Here is a 17,268-nt window from a genome sequence, read left to right on the forward strand (position 1 = left end):
TATGTCTAAAATACTAGAAAAAGTTGTGTCTGCTCAATTGTGCCTTATCTTATTTATGAAACATTTCAGTGAGGATTCAAGCCATTTCATGCTTGTTAAAACTACAAATGACTTACTTTTAGCTTCTGACCAAGGCTGCATCTCAGTACTAGTTTTACTTGATCTTATAGTGCTGCGTTCGACATTATAGATCGGTGGCAGGAGCTCAGCACAGATCAGCAGTGACAAGATCTCAGAAGACGTGATAACAACACTGATAACAACGGCTTAGAAACTGAAGCCCAGAAAGAAAAAGAGATCCTCCCCACACTAACAGAGAAGTTTAACAATGCTCTTGTCAGAGAAACAGCCAACAGTCTAACTACTTTGTGGTAAAAGAGAGATTAGCATTCAGTAAAATGAGCAGACTGATTATGGGCCCTTGACACCGATCAGATCATACTTGTATCGCCGTGATTGAACACACTGCCACTGAAATGAAAATGTCAGTGATATCTGCATTGAAATCCAATGATTCTTTTGTGAGTTTGATAGTTGATGAAATAAGTAACTTTGCCAAAAGCTATTTAATAATTTACTTGAGAGCAGATGTGACAGGCAGAGAGGATATTGAAAACATTTTTCTGAATCTTGCATAGCTAGATAAGGGAACAACAGCAGAGGCATTGTATCAAGCTTTTAAGAAACTCTTTTGACAGCAGGTTTGGACAATGAATATTTAAAATTACACCCGATCAGCATTGCCACAGATGGAGCATCAGTTATGACAGGAAGAGAGAGTGGACTCACTGCAAAGTTGAGAAAAAACTTCCTTTCACTGAAAAGCATTCATTGTCTTGCACACAAGCTAGAGTTGGCAGTGCACGTTGCATGCAAGTCTGTAACTGGATGTAACAACCTTGAAATCTTTAATTCAAAGTTGTATATATTTTATCTTCAAAAAATGCCAGACTGCTTTATGATGCTGCCACTCATGTTAACATATCACTGCTGAAGATTGGGCAGATTTTCTCCATTCGCTGGGTTGCCATCAGTTTCAACACTGTCAGAGCTGTTTGGCAGAACTTTCCAGCACTTGCCGCACAAATGCAGAATGATCCTGTGGATGTGGATCGGCCACTGTTGAGGAAACTCAGCAGCACACGTTCTGTTAAAGACCTTGCACTGATGAAAGATGTGCTGTGAGTTACAAAACCTTCCCCTCAAACTGCAAAATCGAAAAACATCTCTAAATGATGGCAGTTGGTGGAATCATTTGACTATGGAGGTCCTGGAGGCCATGAAAACAACACCAGTAAAGGCAATAGCAAAGGCAGAAGTGAGGATAACATCATGCATGTTTAAAGCCATCACACTAGAAGCCATAAAGGAGAATATCAAAAAGGTGCAGTCCTTCAGACTTTTGTTGATAATATCTCTGTAAGTTTCCCTGACTCAGAGCTTACTGAGCTTCTGACACCACTCAAACCTTCCTGTTGGCCCAAAAACTGTAATTCCCTTGTCCTGTGTGGTGAAAAGGAAATTCATGACCTTGCTAAGCATCTGGAAGTACCCACCAGAGCTGCTGTTGAGGAAACTTGAAGGTGGGAAGACGATCAAGAGGCTGATTATTGCTAGCAAAACCTACCAGGCCACCTCAGCTGAATGTGAACGTGGCTTTTCAGCCATGACTGATTCTGCTAATAAGAGGAGAAAGCCTTTCTTCTGTCCTGTTTCTAGATGTCAATGGTGCTCCAGTAGAACAATTTGACCCAAAATCGTTTGTGCTCTCTTGGCTGAAAGACGGCTATAGGCTGTGAACTGAAGACAGGAAGGCAAACACAGACAAAACCAGACAGACCACTGTGGTCTGTTCTAGGTGGAAGGTTATGCATGAACAATTATTCTACCACTGACATTGCCTGATAGTAATTTGCCATCCTTTTGCTACTGACTGCTCCTTTATCACTGCTTTCTGAGACATGAAATAATTATTCCTGTGCCACTGCTAAATCTGATACCATCGAGTGAGTTTGAAAGCCATCTGATTATTTTCTGAGACGTTTAAATGTATTTTGAAGTCATATGCTTTTATGGCTCTTCAAATACCTTATATGTAGTCCCCTGGTTCTTTTGCCATAGTTGCCCTTTTGGGTCTGCTGCTTTGTCACCCTCTAAATCCAGAAAGCCATTTAAAAGAAGAATAGTAATCAGGGCTTGACATTAACACCAAGCTTCTGACCAAGGCTGCATCTCAGTACTAGTTTTACTTGATCTTAGTGCTGCGTTCGACACTATAGATCAGTGGCAGGAGCTCAGCACAGATCAGCAGTGACAAGATCTCAGAAGAGGGCAAATGCAGTGATAACAACAGCTTACAAATTGAAGCCCAGAAAGAAAAAGAGATCCTCCCCACACTAACAGAGATGTTTAACGATTGTCAGAGAAACAGCCAACAGTCTAAGAACAGCCTACTTTGTGACAAAAGAGAGATTAGCATTCAGTAAAATGAGCAGACTGATTATGGTTCAAAAATGGGTCCTTGACACTGATCATACAGTATCACTATGATTGAACATTCAATCACCACAGATGTATTGATAATTGATGTATCACTCAGTACTAAATTGAAGTCTTTTTTGCTGCTTATTGCACTTAAACAGTCTGATAATATTTTTAAATAATGTAAAAATGCCAGTCTTGGCGCATATTCACGTAAACACGGTCAGTCATGTTTTAAATGAATGTAAACAGATTAAAGTGATCTGTGCGTCGGGTCTTAAAGTGACAGCAGCCTAATATATGTGCTGCCAAATTATGAGATAATATTAAAAATATCTATATGGCAATTTTCCCCCATGGTATCAACGTCAAAATTGTGGCCAGTGAAAATGCTGAGTGGCTAGTAACTTTGGAAAACCACTAGTCACAGTGGCTGGTGAACAAAAAAGTTAATGTCAAGCACTGAGTAATCCATCACGCTCTTTAAGGTCACAAAACTCTGGACTTTTGGTAGTATCTGGGATATATCTAAGTCCACTAAAGGAGGTAGAGCGTTTTCACATTTGGCTCCTAAACTCTGGAATAGCCTTCCTGATAATGTTTGGGGATCAGACACACTCTCCCAGTTTAAATCTAGATTAAAGACACATCTCTTTGGCCAAGCATTTACATAATGAATCTCATAACCTTGCACTCCAGTTGTATCAGATTAAATGCACATGACTATCTTTTGCTTGAAATGTTATGAACAGCAGCTGCGCTAGTTATTTTCTATTTGCTTCCTGTTTCTACCTCGGGATGCCCATCCCAAGGTAACTAAAGATTACGGCAGCTTCAGTTTGGATCCAGCCTCTTACGAAAATTTCAGATCACCCAGCACCTGTGAAGAGATGATGCCAACCCCTGCCAGGACTTTAGATGATGCCAACTCTGAATCAATATACACAGCTGCCAAATTTTCTGTATATTGTAATCATTATGATCACAACTTAGTAATAATTTCTTTAATGAACTCATTGTTTCTGCCTAAATGAATACATGATGTTAGCTAACTGCATGGTTTTTATTATCTTAGATTATATACTGTTCAGACATACGGACATTACTTGGACACAGTCACTTCTGATAACAAGTTACTCTAAACTGTAATGTAGCTGCTTTGAAACAATATGCATTGTGAAAAGCGCTATACAAATAAATGAATTGAATTGAACTGAATTGAATTAAATTGAATGTACAACCTGTGGTGGTAATGTTGTGAGCCACTGATTTAAACTACTTTTATTCAGTAATGTTATGACTTTATTCTCAAAACCCGCTACTAAAGCACCATTGTGAGAAAGAGTATGCATTTAGTTCACCATCAAATATCAAGGCTTAAATTACATAAAACCCAATGGAGAATTAACATAAATTTGACATCCCTACCTGAATGTAGAAAGTTCTTGAGGTAGTAACCAGTTCAAAAAGATTGTCCCTCATCATCAAGTCACTAAAAACATGAATCAACATCAGACACAACATAATTATTGGTAACATTTTCAACCGTTGAAACATCACAGCAGTACAGATGCACAATGTGAATGTTGTTAATACTGTGTTATATATAATATAGTGTGTTTAATACTGTTTGTTTGTGCACTATTATAAAGGGTCTGCCCAAGTACCAAACTGCGGAACTTTTAGACATTGTGAACTTTGTCACACGTCAATATTAAGATAAACTTGGCTGCCTGGAGATAAATAAAAATATAACAAATGCCATTTTTGCCTGACCTACCCTGACAGCACACATATATCACCATGATGTTTGTTCAGTGTGTGTTTTCATCCGGAGGATGCCATTTTTAAAATGTTTTCTCATTTGCAAGATATTGGTAACGTCATTAATGTCTCCTAAGAACATAATTTGTCAGATTTTCACATTCATGATGTAGAATGTTAGTGAATCTGCTCTTTTGATGTTTAGCAGATGTTTCGACTCAAATAAGTTTGTTAAAATAAAGTGCAATGCTTTCTAGATGAGGAGAAGTCCTGCATACGTCACCAGAGAGAAGTCTGGCATTTTCAATGGAGGGTTCAGTTATGACATTTTGATGTCATAAACATTACGAAGTCATGAACATTATGAGGTCAAAAACATGCATAATAAAATCCACAACATGCATTTAGAAAAATTTAATTTAACGCGGACTTTAAAAGTAAAGTGTGTGCAGTTATTTTGATGTTAAAAGATTTTCTAATATCCCACTTTAAAGTACAATGATAAGGCCTTGTTTACACCTGGAATTAAAGGGATAGTTCACCAAAAATAAATAAATTTTGTCATCATTTACTCACCCTCAGGTTGTTCCAAACCTGTACAAGTTTCTTTCTTCTGTTGAACACAAAAGAAGATATTTTGAAGAATGTCGGTAACCAGACAATTGACTGTAGCCATTGTCTTTCATAGTACTTTTGAACTCCTAATTTACTGCTTATTAATAGCTAGTAAGCTAGTTGTTAAGTTTAGGTATTGGGTAGGATTAAGAATGTAGAATAAGGTCTTGCAGAATAAGGCATTCATATGTGCTTAAAGTACTAATAAATAGCCAATATTCTATTAATATGCATGCTAATAAGCAACTAGTTAAAGGCCCTAAAATAAAGTGTTACCAGAAACTCAAACAGGTTTGGAACAACTGGAGGGTAAGTAAATGATGACAGAATTTTCGTTTTTGGATGAATTATCCCTTTAAGATGAATTTTTGGTCAATTGGATCACAAGTAGACGAGGGCGACACATTCCCGTTTACACCTGGTGTTTCCGTCTCTTGTCTTTTTGGGTGAATGTATAGGCTTTTTCAGATCTTTTGATCTAATGGACGAAAATTTACACATGAACGTGAAAAGAGACGACGGAAAATCATACGAAGAACAGCTTTCGTTTCTGCATTTGACCACATGAGCGTTTACACTATGAAAGCAATCCGGTCGAATGCATTTCAACTACCTCTGGAAGTGGTCTCTGGAAGTGGACGAGCTGAAAATGTTTTAGATCCCGTTTACACCTGGATTTAGAGTCATTCAATCGTGATCAGATTGATGAAAATGCAACTTAATACCAGGTGTATAAGTAAGCCATCGAGACACTAATTGAGCGTTATGTGACTTTTGTTTGAGCAGTTCGTCAACCTCTGGCTCAACCAATGGCGTGAGTATGGGGAGGGACTTCCTGTTTGTTGAGCAAATGAAAGACAGGGGGTGTAGCAGAAGCATATTTGGAAACAATTTCACAAAAATCAAAACAGAACAAAACAAAAGCACAAATGAAGCAGTACTAACCTTTGTTTACACTCCTGAACCTTATTGATTTCTTTCAGAGGAACAACTCGTAACGGTTCACGGTCCTAAAAACAGAGTTTCATTCAGTATGCTAATTAATATTGTCTTTACCTCGTGTGAACGATTGTACAAGCGCTGAGCAAACATTCCAGCTGCGCTGAGTGCATGCAGAGAGGAAGTACAGGCCCCAGCAGGATGCTGCAGCGAGTGTAGGCCTGTGATTATCAGCCCTGAAATAGCCTTTATTGACATCTACTGTATGATTTTGCCTTTGACCAAGACTCGCTCCTGCCTACAATATGCCTGTCGTCCTATATGCCACACACACACACACACACACACACACACACACACACACACACACACACACACACACACACACCACACATACTGCATCAGTGGCTTCCTGTGCTCTTGCTGAAGCTTTAACAAGTTACCTAAGATGTCACAGTTAATGTCTTTGTCTATGTTGTTTTACAAATATAGTATTTTATCACCACATTTCACAGTCCATTATCCTTTACTTATGACGGTAATCTGAAATCTGGTCACGGTTTGGTTCAGTTTGATTTAATTTAATTTAATTCAATTATTTCTGTATGATTTCTGACAGTTTCACAATTGAACATAGGTCAAGAATTGTATTTTGGATAAAAAATTAAATCTTTAAACATCTCTTGTTGTCACAATGTATCAGGTAGTACAGATATTGCTATACTATTTATACTGTGGTAGATATGTTTGCATAGTATCATTGCTTTACATTATTATATATTAACATATGTCTGATCATAGGTACACTGTCAGAAAAAAAGGTACGGTGCTTGTCACTGGGGCGGTACCTTAAGGTACAAAGGTAAAAAGGTACTAATATGTACTTTTAAAGTACTAATATGTACCTTTAAGCTACTAATATGCACCATTTAGGGGTAAGTAAGGTACAAAGATGTACCTTTTCACTTTTGTACCTTAGTGCCAAGCACCGTACCTTTTTTTTTTTCCTGACAGTGTATGTATACTATCAAGTATATCAAGTATTTTACAAAAAATTTGAACATGGCTCATCTGGTCACAATTTACAGTCAGAACTATGTACACTCAAAAACTATTTAGGCCTAGTTTTAAGATTTATTATTTAGAATTGTGTGTACAATTTCATAAACATAAAAAAAACTAATGTGGAGCATATTTGTCAGTCATACATAAATGAAACAGTAAATAAACAGGTAAGATTTCAGCATAATTAAAAAAATCATGTTAAAGTTTATTATTAACTATTTGCATCTATTTGATTTTATTTAAATAATCATATTTTCAAAATGCATTTATTCAAATTGCTTAGAATTCGCATAAATCTGTTCATTGTGAAAACAATTTTATATATATTTAGTTAATAAAAAGTATGAACATGGTTGTGGAACAAGCAATATAGTTAAAATGCATGACTCTGAAACAAATTTGATTTATTTATGATACATATATAAACTGGGTTATTATGTATATAAAACACATTCAGTTTATTACTACTATAACATAAATCGCACCTGTTTTATTTATGCATGACAGACAAATATATCACATTACGCTTATTAGTTTATGTTAAAACTGTGTAATCCAAATGAGTGGAAATTTTATATGCAATTCAAATATATAAATCTTAAAATTAGGCTTAAATGTTTCTCTTTTTTAATGTAATAATTGCATTGAGTTTTCACTGTCAGAGGCAGAAGATCAGTCTCTGCTATTCTTAACTTCATGGGAATAAAAATAATTAGGCTACTATAAATCTGTGGGAAATAACGTTTGTCAAAAACTTTCAACAGGAAGTTGTGTGTTTGAACAGTGGAACGACTCTCCATTGTTCTGCCCCCTCAGTCAAAACAATTTATAATCGTTTACGAGGATTTTAAACCACTACAGCCGAAAAGTGAGCCAATGATGGTTCAGACAAGAAGACATGGCAGTCACTTTATTTGGGAGAAAACGTACGTCATATACCAAACAACTGTCCACCCATCCGTACTCCTGAACCCTTTACCCGTAAGGTAAGTAATTCACAATGTTTAAAGCAGGAATAAACAACCTAGGGTTGAAATTGGCATTAACATTTCAAAATTACAAGTGGCCTTGACCTGTTTAATACACATTACGTAATTAAATTATAGCATTAAAGCCTATTTATATAGTTGGTACCTATTTATATAGTTAGTTTGTATTTGCATGTTTTTTTTTTTCAAAAGCAACTTCTTAACATAATAAAGAGGTATTACAACAAACAATTTAATATTCGGTCCTATTTACAGGATTAGTTCACTTCAGAATTCAAATTTCCTGATAATTTACTCACCCCCATGTCATCCAAGATGTTTCTCTTTCTTTCTTCAGTTGAAAAAAAAAAAATTAAGGTTTTTGAGGAAAACATTCCAGGATTTTTCTTCATATAGTGGACTTCAACAGCAACCAACAGGATGAAGGTCCAAATTGCAGTTTCAATGCAGCTTCAAAGGGCTCTACACAATCCCAGCTGAGGAATAAGGGTCTTAGCTAGTGAAACGATCGGCCATTTTTCTAAATAAATAAATAAAAATGATATACTTTTTAACCACAAATGCTCGTCTTGCACTAGCTCTGTGATGCGCCACGCATTATGTAATCATGTTGGAAAGGTCAAGCGTGACGCATAGCCGGAAGTATCAAGCAAGTGTTTACAAAGCGAACGCGCAAAAACTTTACAAAAACAAAAAAAAAACCCAAAGATTTTAAAGTTGGAGGACAAAATGAGATGGAGTTTTTCACCCTATCGCGGTACTTTCGCCTATGTAACGCGTGATCTTTCCAACGTAATTATGTAATGTGTGGTGCATCGCAGAGCTAGTGCAGGATGAGCATTTGTGGTTAAAAAGAATTAGGGTTGCAAAATTCCGGGAATTTTCAAAGCTGGAATCTTTCCATGGGAATTAACGGGAATTAATGGGAATAAACAGGGAATTTGCAAAATTGCAGGTTAGCCTATAACAGGGTACTTAAATGTAGTTGAAAAAAAATAACATCTTGCAGCATAACTTTGGTTAAAACAACCAGATTTTTGAAAGAAATTAATACTTTTATTCAGCAAGGATGTGTGAAATTGATAAAAAGTGATATTAAAGTGATATTGTTAGAAAAAAATTCTATTTTGAATAAATGCTGTTCTTTTTAACTTTTTATTCATCAATGAATCCTGAAAATAGCATTGACAATAACTGAGTATCAACTCAGCATATTAGAATGATTTCTGAAGGATCATGTGACACTGAAATAAATGACACATAACAATTGCTGCAATAAAAATATTTTACATATTTACTAAATTAGAATTAATTGAATGCGAAAAAGAAATTTCATGTTTTGACCAAACAAAATGTTTATATTTATGTTTGTATATGATACATTTTATATAAATATTATACATTTATATAAATTTCCCAAAATTTCCAATTAATTCCCATAAATTCTCATAAATTCCCATAAATTCCTAAAGTTTCCAAATTGGAATATTTCCAAAATTCCCCAGGTTAAGTTCCCGTGGAAAGTTTCCGGAAATTTAACGGAAACTTTCCGCCCCTTTGCAACCCTAAAAAGAATATATATATATATATATATATATATATATTTTTTTTTTTTGGAGAATGACCAATTGTTTCGCTAGATAAGACCCTTATTCCTCGGCTGGGATCATGTAGAGCCCTTTGAAGCTGCATCGAAACTGCAATTTGGACCTTCAACCCATTGGTAGCCCATGAAGTCCACTATATGGAGAAAAATCCTGGAATGTTTTCCTCAAAAACCATAATTTCTTTTTGACTGAAGAAAGAAAGACATAAACATCTTGGATGACATGGGTGAGTAAATTTTCAGTAAATGTTAATTCTGAAGTGAACTAATCGTTTAATAGTAGGTGTCTTTAAAGGGATAGTTCACACAAAAATGAAAATTAAGTCATACTCACCCTGGTGTTGTTCTAATGCAGTATTCCATTCTTTCCTTTTCAGACCACAAAAGGAGAATTAAAAAAAAAAAAAAAAAACATGTTCTACTCTTGCTCATCCATATAATGGCAGTGAATAGTGACCAGCATCAAGCTTTATAAAAGATGCACAAATATTGCAGAATGATCTGATGCAATTTTCCAAATGTTCTGGGGGTATATATTTTGGTTTGGTGAAAAACCTAAATTTAATGTATTATTTAATGAAAATCCTGACCTTGGTGGTTGGTGTTCTGTGCACGAATGCACATTCATGAGACTCTATTAGTGCTGTAGTTCACTTCAACTCGCACAGAAAAAGCACACAAGTTGTGAGAAATTAAGATTAATAAAAACGCAACAAACCTCCTAGAAATCTCAAAAAAAATATCTGTGTACTTTCTTTACTGAGTTAAATATCTCCGGACCGGAACTCCAGTTGTCAGATGACAGTCGGAATGATAGTTGACAGATGTGAACACGACATCCTTTTGTTGCGACAATCACAACAGATACATTCACCTCAGAGAAGTACACGGATTGTATTTCATGTCGCATTTTTATAAATCTTGATTTCTCACAACTTGTGTGTTTTTCTGGGAGAGAGAGTGAACTGCGGCGCTAATAGAGTCTCATTAACGTGTGTCGTGCACATAAGACTCCTAGTAAAAAAATGATACCAAAATCTATTTAAAATACATTTATTTCATCCTACCAAGTATACTTCAAATCCATTAACATTTAATGACATATAACTGAAGACTTACTTATTATTAACCTTTATTTGGAGTATTTCATTATTGCACAATGCACATTTCTTAATATTATGCATGAAACGTGTTTTAATATCACTATTAATAAGGATTGTATGATCTTTGCATAAAATCAGTCTTTAAATGCAAGATATTAAAAGTGTAGCTAAAGTATATTTGAAATAGTTTTTAGCACAATCAAATATACTTCAGTATATCTTTAGTTGGACCTAGCAGCATTACTGCCAAGGCCAGGATTTTCATTAAATAATACATTAAATTTAATTTTTTTTCCCCACCAAACATTATTGCATACCCCCCGAACACTTGGAATATCATATACGACACGTGTCGCATGGGACCATACTGTGATACTTTTGCATCTTTTTTTAAAAGCTTGATGCTGGTTGCTATTTTTAATTACCCCAAGCTTTACTTATCCTTAGAGTTGCAAAAGTACTTCTTTCTGATGAACACAATCTGAGTTATATTAATAAATATCCTGACACATTTAAGCTTTATAATGGCACGGACCTGACCAACAAGTATGAAGCTGAAGAAAGTGCATCAATCCAAAGCAAAACGTACTCCACACGGCTTCGCCTTCCGTATTCTACTTACGAAGAAAGTGTAACGCCTCTCGCAGTTCAAAATGCTTACGCTACGTCCTACGCCTTCCGTACTCAACTTACGAAAAAAGCATAACTGACGCAATGTTGAATACAGAAGACGGTCTGGCTGAAGCTAGATATTTTAATTTATAACTTGTTAAATATGGATATTTTTCTTACACAAATGCATCGCTTCACTTCAGAAGGCCTTTATAAACCCCCCGGAGCCGTGGGGAGTACGTTTTGCTTTGGTTTGATGCACTTTCTAGAGTTTTATACTCGTTGGTCCTGTTCGCTGCCAATATAAAGGTCAGATGCGTCAGGATATTTATGAATATAACTCCGATTGTGTTCATCTGAAAGAAGAAATTCATATACACCTAAGATGGCTTAAGGGTGAGTAAAGCATGGAGTAATTTTCCTTTTAAAGTGAACTAATCCTTTAATTATCATTTTAGGGTGAACTATCTCTTTAACTACTATGTACTTGCGTCAAAAAATCAGAAATGGTCAAATCAGAAATGGTGTGAATTGCTTTGCTACTGACATTATACATTGTTAGCTACTGACAACAGAAAATGGTTCTTTTAGTTCTTTTAGAACACCACCAGGGTGACTAAATGATGACTTAATTATCATTTTAGGGTGTATCCCTTTAACTACTATGTACTTGTGTCAAAAAATTAATTGTTTGGTACTTATTGTGCTCATGCTGCATTGCAAAACACTTTTGCTGCTATTGAGGTGGAATATGGGTAAGATTAAATTGTAATTACATGCAGGTATTTTTTATATACACGATGTAAAAACATGTATATGCCCAATAAGAACATTGTATGAACTGATTTAAATGTTAGTACACAGCAGGCAGAAAAACTTAATCTAAAATTCGTCAGAATATTTTTAAATTAAACTGAATTATATTTGTTTCTAAATATAAGTTGACCAAAATTCTGATGAAATTTAAAAGGGAGATGTGCTTCCTGTGTAGTCCTAAAGCAATTGCCACTGATGCAGACATGTTTAGACAGTCAGACTGTTAACACAGAGCAAGAGGAATTCATAACACTGTGAACAAGTTCAAACAACCACCCAAGCACACGCACACACACAAACACACACACGGTCTTATAGCATCTACAGGACACAAGCTTTCACTCCCACATGAGTCACTGGTCTAATTCTGGGGGCACATATCTAAATATGCTTCATTACTGAAATGTGATTATACACAGGATCAGATGGCATGAACAATACACAGGCCGGACTTTCACTTATCAGATGGGAGCTTACAGACGGGCTCACGGACGCACAGGTGCAAAACACAATGAAAACAAAGAGTCAAACAGGTCATTGGGTTCTAGCAGCATTCAAGGACACAGGACTCTGGAGAGATGGAGTAGGATGTAGCAAGAGAGGGAGAGACTGACCATTTCTGATTTGAAGTAGCTGAGTGCATTGTCATCCAACATGAAATATCTCCTTTTCCAGTTTTTCATCTACAGAAAGACAAAAAGATACCTCAGTTATAAAAACTATAAAAACAGAATTTAAAGGCGGTATGAGTATGCATTTGACAGATGTTCATTTCAGACACTGCAGCAAGGCTGTTGAAACCAGTCGTTTTTTGTTTTTTGTGTGGGGGAGGAAAAAATTCCACACACAGATTTCGTTCATGTTCGAGATGGTCATGCGCCACACTGACAAACAGAAAGCTGATTGGTTTGAAAGTGACTTTGGTGTGAACTGTGCTTTACACATTGCAATAGAAACTGGTTCTTATTTTCCCTGTGACATTTCACCTAAATTTTGCTAATGTGAACACACCTTTAACCCTATAAAGCCTACTGTATCATATTTGATACGCACATTTCTAAGGCTTCTAAATTATCAACAAGATTAAAACTTTACTAAAAACCTGTTGTACACAATCTACCACATGCCTTCTGTTATCTGATTGAAAGTTTATGCTTTTTAGGAAGTAAAAGGCCTTTAAGTATCATTCTAAAAACGCCCGCCTTCAGGTCATGGAATGCAGTTTTTGTTGTTTTCGTTTTTTGCTGTGAAATCTTTACTGACTTTTTATAAAAGTAAATGTAAGAATAATGTTTTTATATTGTTGGTAATATTTCAAGATAAACAAATGATTATCCATACATTTTTTTTTTTTTTTTTTTAGGAAAATATGATACATTAGGCTTTTGAGAAACATTTATTTCTCAATTATCATTGTATTACATTACATTATATATTGTAATGCAATATATAATGTATATTGCATTATAATATACATTAAAGCTGCAAGCAGCGATGAAAGGGCCCTCGCACCCAGGGCCACCGCCACCTGGTAGCCTTAGGAAAACAGTAAATAGTGGGTGACATGCATGTAAGCGTGTAAATACTGGTGAAATATGGCAAAGTCATTTCGACGTGCCACACTTCCTGCTGCCAACAGGTGGTGCTATGACTGTAACTGAATATTGCCATGTAAATGTCTTCAGGCCAGGACTATTATCAAACATGTAAAGTTTGGAGCAGATTGAACATTGTACGCCTGAGTTACAACAACTTCCTGTTTAATGACGTTAATCGCAAGCATTAGCACTTAGCCAAGTGTTGCATGATTTAATGTGTTTCTAGCATGTTTGGTACTGTTACGTCCTCGGACGTATATAATGTTATAGGCCCACTGTGAATCGTGGTTATGTTTTCTTTTTCCCTTTCGAGTTTCTCTCTCCTTATTGCTTCAGATTCCGGCTGTTAATCATCTGGGAAAGGGGATTGGCTCCTCTTGGCATTGCATTCTTTAAAAACGCACTTCTGCGCAATACAAGGAGAAGCGGGGCTCTGAGCGTGTGTTCTGCCGTGAGGACGCGTTGGTGTCAGCATTCCTCTGGCCTTGTTTTAAAACTGATTTAAGTGAAGTAAAGTGAAGTGAAGTAGTCCGCCACGGACACACCCTTCACCCTAGATCTTCGCAATTTAATGTCACAAAGGCCTTTAGATTAGACTGACTAAATATGATGTTGATCTGATTAAAGCTCTAGGAGGAGTTCGTTAAAGTACGACGTCAGGAAATGGAAAAAACTGCACATATTTTGCAGAGAAAATTCAAAATATCTGACTTCCTGTTGGGTTTTCATATTTTGCACCCGGGGAGTTTTTTCTAGGTATTGGGCTGTTACATGTGTCTACTGAATTTCATACCTGTACGTGAAACGTAGCGCGAAGAACGCTTAATTGAAGTTTTGTAGGTGGCGCTATCGAGCAATTTTGCCACACCTAATTCAGAAACCCATATCAGACGTAAATTTTCACCACTTCTGATGCATGTGCGACGCTTCATGAGTTTCGAGCATGTTTAGGCCCTCAAAAATGTGATTTTCAATTTCAAAATTACATACTTTTCCAGACACAAATTTTCAAACCTCTCTGTAGATTTCTCAGACCTTATTTAACATAAATGGTTCATACAGCATTTTATTTGGTATATAGTACAAACATCTGTAAATATTTTCTCAGGAATTTTTCCATTGGTTTTCTCAAATTGATAACGTGCTTACATGATGAAAAGAAACCTAAAACGCTTCGTAACTTGGGCTGAAATGATTAGTCGACATTTAAAATTGTCAACAAGTATTTTTGAACTTTTGAACTCATATGACCTATTTTTTAGGGCCTGCAATAACGCGGTTTGACCAGTGGGGCGCTGTAGTGCAACTGTAATGTAAAAATCAATCAACATACTGATTAATCAGCGGTTAGTCTATTAATTGTTCTAATAATTGTTAGATTAATTGATTATCAAAATAATCGTTTATTGCAGCTCTATTTATAATTTGCACATATTCACCTCTGACACATCAGTTTGATACTGTAATGTGTTGCTGGTTTGAGTGGCACACACACATTCCTTTAGAGAAGTTCAAAAAAGACTGGCTTATGCTAAAGATAAACAGTTTTGCGTAATGAAAATGTTCGCCTCTTATTCGTTCAGTCATGTTTGACAATCACTAAATGATCACTAAACTTTTGCCATGAAATCAGTCTAAATATATCATACAAGCAGTATGATAGATTTATTTTTTAGAAATTCTTAATTTTATATTTTAGAAAACTGAAATGGGAGAAATAGCCTGGAAACACAAATATTTTTCCATACTCTGTTTTCTTTTTTCCATACTTTTCCAGACCTGGAAAATACTAAAATCAAATTCCATACTTTTCTAGGCTTTTCCAAACTGTGTAGGAACCCTGTATAGAGCTTTGATTGTAAAACTAAGCATTTAAAAATCATTTTACTAAGACATTATTTGGAAGATATAGAGGGACAGCTGATATTTATATGTATTTTATGCAATATACTATTATAATATTACAAGCTATCAGAATTTAATCCTACTTTTTGGCCATATAAATATCAGCAGCTGCACCAAATTGCAAATTTTTGCTCAGTTTGTGCCTCTGAATAAATTTGAGGTGTTTTTTCCTCCTTGAGTTTGAGCTCTATATTATCCTATATCATACGAGCCATAAAAGCCTGATGTATCAAACATGTTACTCATCAAAAAACACAACTTTTTTTTAGATTTTATTAAAATTTTTAATAAACTATTTCGTATGTCAGGCTTTACAGAGTTAACAGCACATCATCATTTCATGCATTCTGCCTTTCTTACTTACCACAGCTCCCTGTTTGACACAATATCCATATTTTATGATAGACTGGTCCTGATTACTCCGGCTCAAGTAATACGGCAGCGGACCCTGAGGTTTCCTCACCCCGCTCCGGTCCGCACCATTCTGACCTTCGCCCTTTTCCTGAAAGCCAGTGCAATGCAACAACACCATTTAACAACACATCCATTTTTTTTTATTCAAATGTGTTTCATTTGCTACCTCATTACTGATACTACAAAAACACAAATATGAATACATTAGGTATATGAGTATATGCATGTGGTAATCATTCATTTCCATGATGCATATCAAAGTATAAACCAGTGTTATTTTGGCTTTTATTTTAGTTTTATTCATATTTTGAATTAGCTTTTATTTTCATATTTTTTTTAATCTTCATGTAAATTTTAGTTAATTTTTTATTAATTTCTTTATGTGCTTTTGTCAATTTATTGGTTGTTGTTTTTTTTTTTTAAAATTGCTTTTTAGGTTTAATTTATTTTTATTTCAGTCATAGTTTTAGTTATTTATTTCCTGTTAATAATTTTAATTTTAGTGCTTTAACTTAAAATAATTTCAGTTTACTGCCAAGGCAACATTTCCAAGTTTCATTTAAAGGGTTAGTTCACCAAAAAATGAAAATTTTGTCATTAATTACTCACCCTCATGTCGTTCCACACCCGTAAGACCTTCGTTCATTTTCGGAACACAAATTAAGCTATTTTTGATGAAATCCGATGGCTCAGTGAGGCCTCCATTGACAGCAAGTTAATTTACACTTTCAAATGCCCAGAAAGGTACTAAAGACATTTAAATCAGTTCATGTGACTACAGTGGTTCAACCTTAATGTTATGAAGCGACGAGAATACTTTTTGTGCGGCAAAAAAACAAAATAACGACTTTATTCAACAATATCTAGTGATGGGCGATTTCAAAACACTGCTTCATGAAGCTTCGGAGCTTTACGAATCTTTTGTTTCGAATCAGTGGTTCGGAATGTGTATCAAACTGCCAAAGTCACGTGATTTCAGTAAACGAGGCTTCGATACGTCATAAGTGTTTTGAAAATTTCAATGGTTCACGTGACTTTGACAGTCTGATACACACTCCGAACCACTGATTCGAAACAAAAGATTTGTAAAGCTTCGAAGCTTAATGAAGCAGTGTTTTGAAATCGCCTTTCACTACATAGTGTTGAATAAAGTCGTTATTTAGTTTTTTTTGCCGCACAAAAAGTATTCTCTTCAATTGAGGCCTCACTGAGCCATCAGATTTTATCTAAAATATCTTGATTTGTGTTCCGAAGATGAACGAAGGTCTTACGGGTGTAGAATGACATGAGGGTGAGTAATAAATGACAGAATTTTCATTTTTGGGTGAACTAACCCTTTAAGTTTTCAACTAATATTTATA

At 35.5% G+C, this 17,268-nt stretch overlaps 1 protein-coding gene across 8 annotated transcripts in view; it reads right to left on the reverse strand.

Moving 5' to 3' along the window:
* The window catches only part of plekha1b (pleckstrin homology domain containing, family A (phosphoinositide binding specific) member 1b), a 58,089-nt gene that overhangs the window by 13,197 nt on the left and 27,624 nt on the right, over nt 1-17,268 (reverse strand). For all 8 annotated transcript variants that reach the window (XR_007932947.1, XM_051914876.1, XM_051914875.1 and 5 more), the window contains exons 7-10: nt 15,858-15,995; nt 12,605-12,673; nt 5,806-5,870; nt 3,910-3,973 (exon numbers count right to left, since the gene is read on the reverse strand). Coding sequence is in view for 7 of the 8 variants with exons in the window: in XM_051914876.1 (XP_051770836.1) it covers nt 3,910-3,973; nt 5,806-5,870; nt 12,605-12,673; nt 15,858-15,995 (336 nt within the window). In the remaining variant the exon portion in view is untranslated. The remainder of the gene's footprint in view (nt 1-3,909; nt 3,974-5,805; nt 5,871-12,604; nt 12,674-15,857; nt 15,996-17,268) is intronic.

The sequence above is a fragment of the Ctenopharyngodon idella genome, chromosome 12 (genome assembly GCF_019924925.1).
Source record: "Ctenopharyngodon idella isolate HZGC_01 chromosome 12, HZGC01, whole genome shotgun sequence".
Classification (NCBI taxonomy): Eukaryota; Metazoa; Chordata; class Actinopteri; order Cypriniformes; family Xenocyprididae; genus Ctenopharyngodon; species Ctenopharyngodon idella.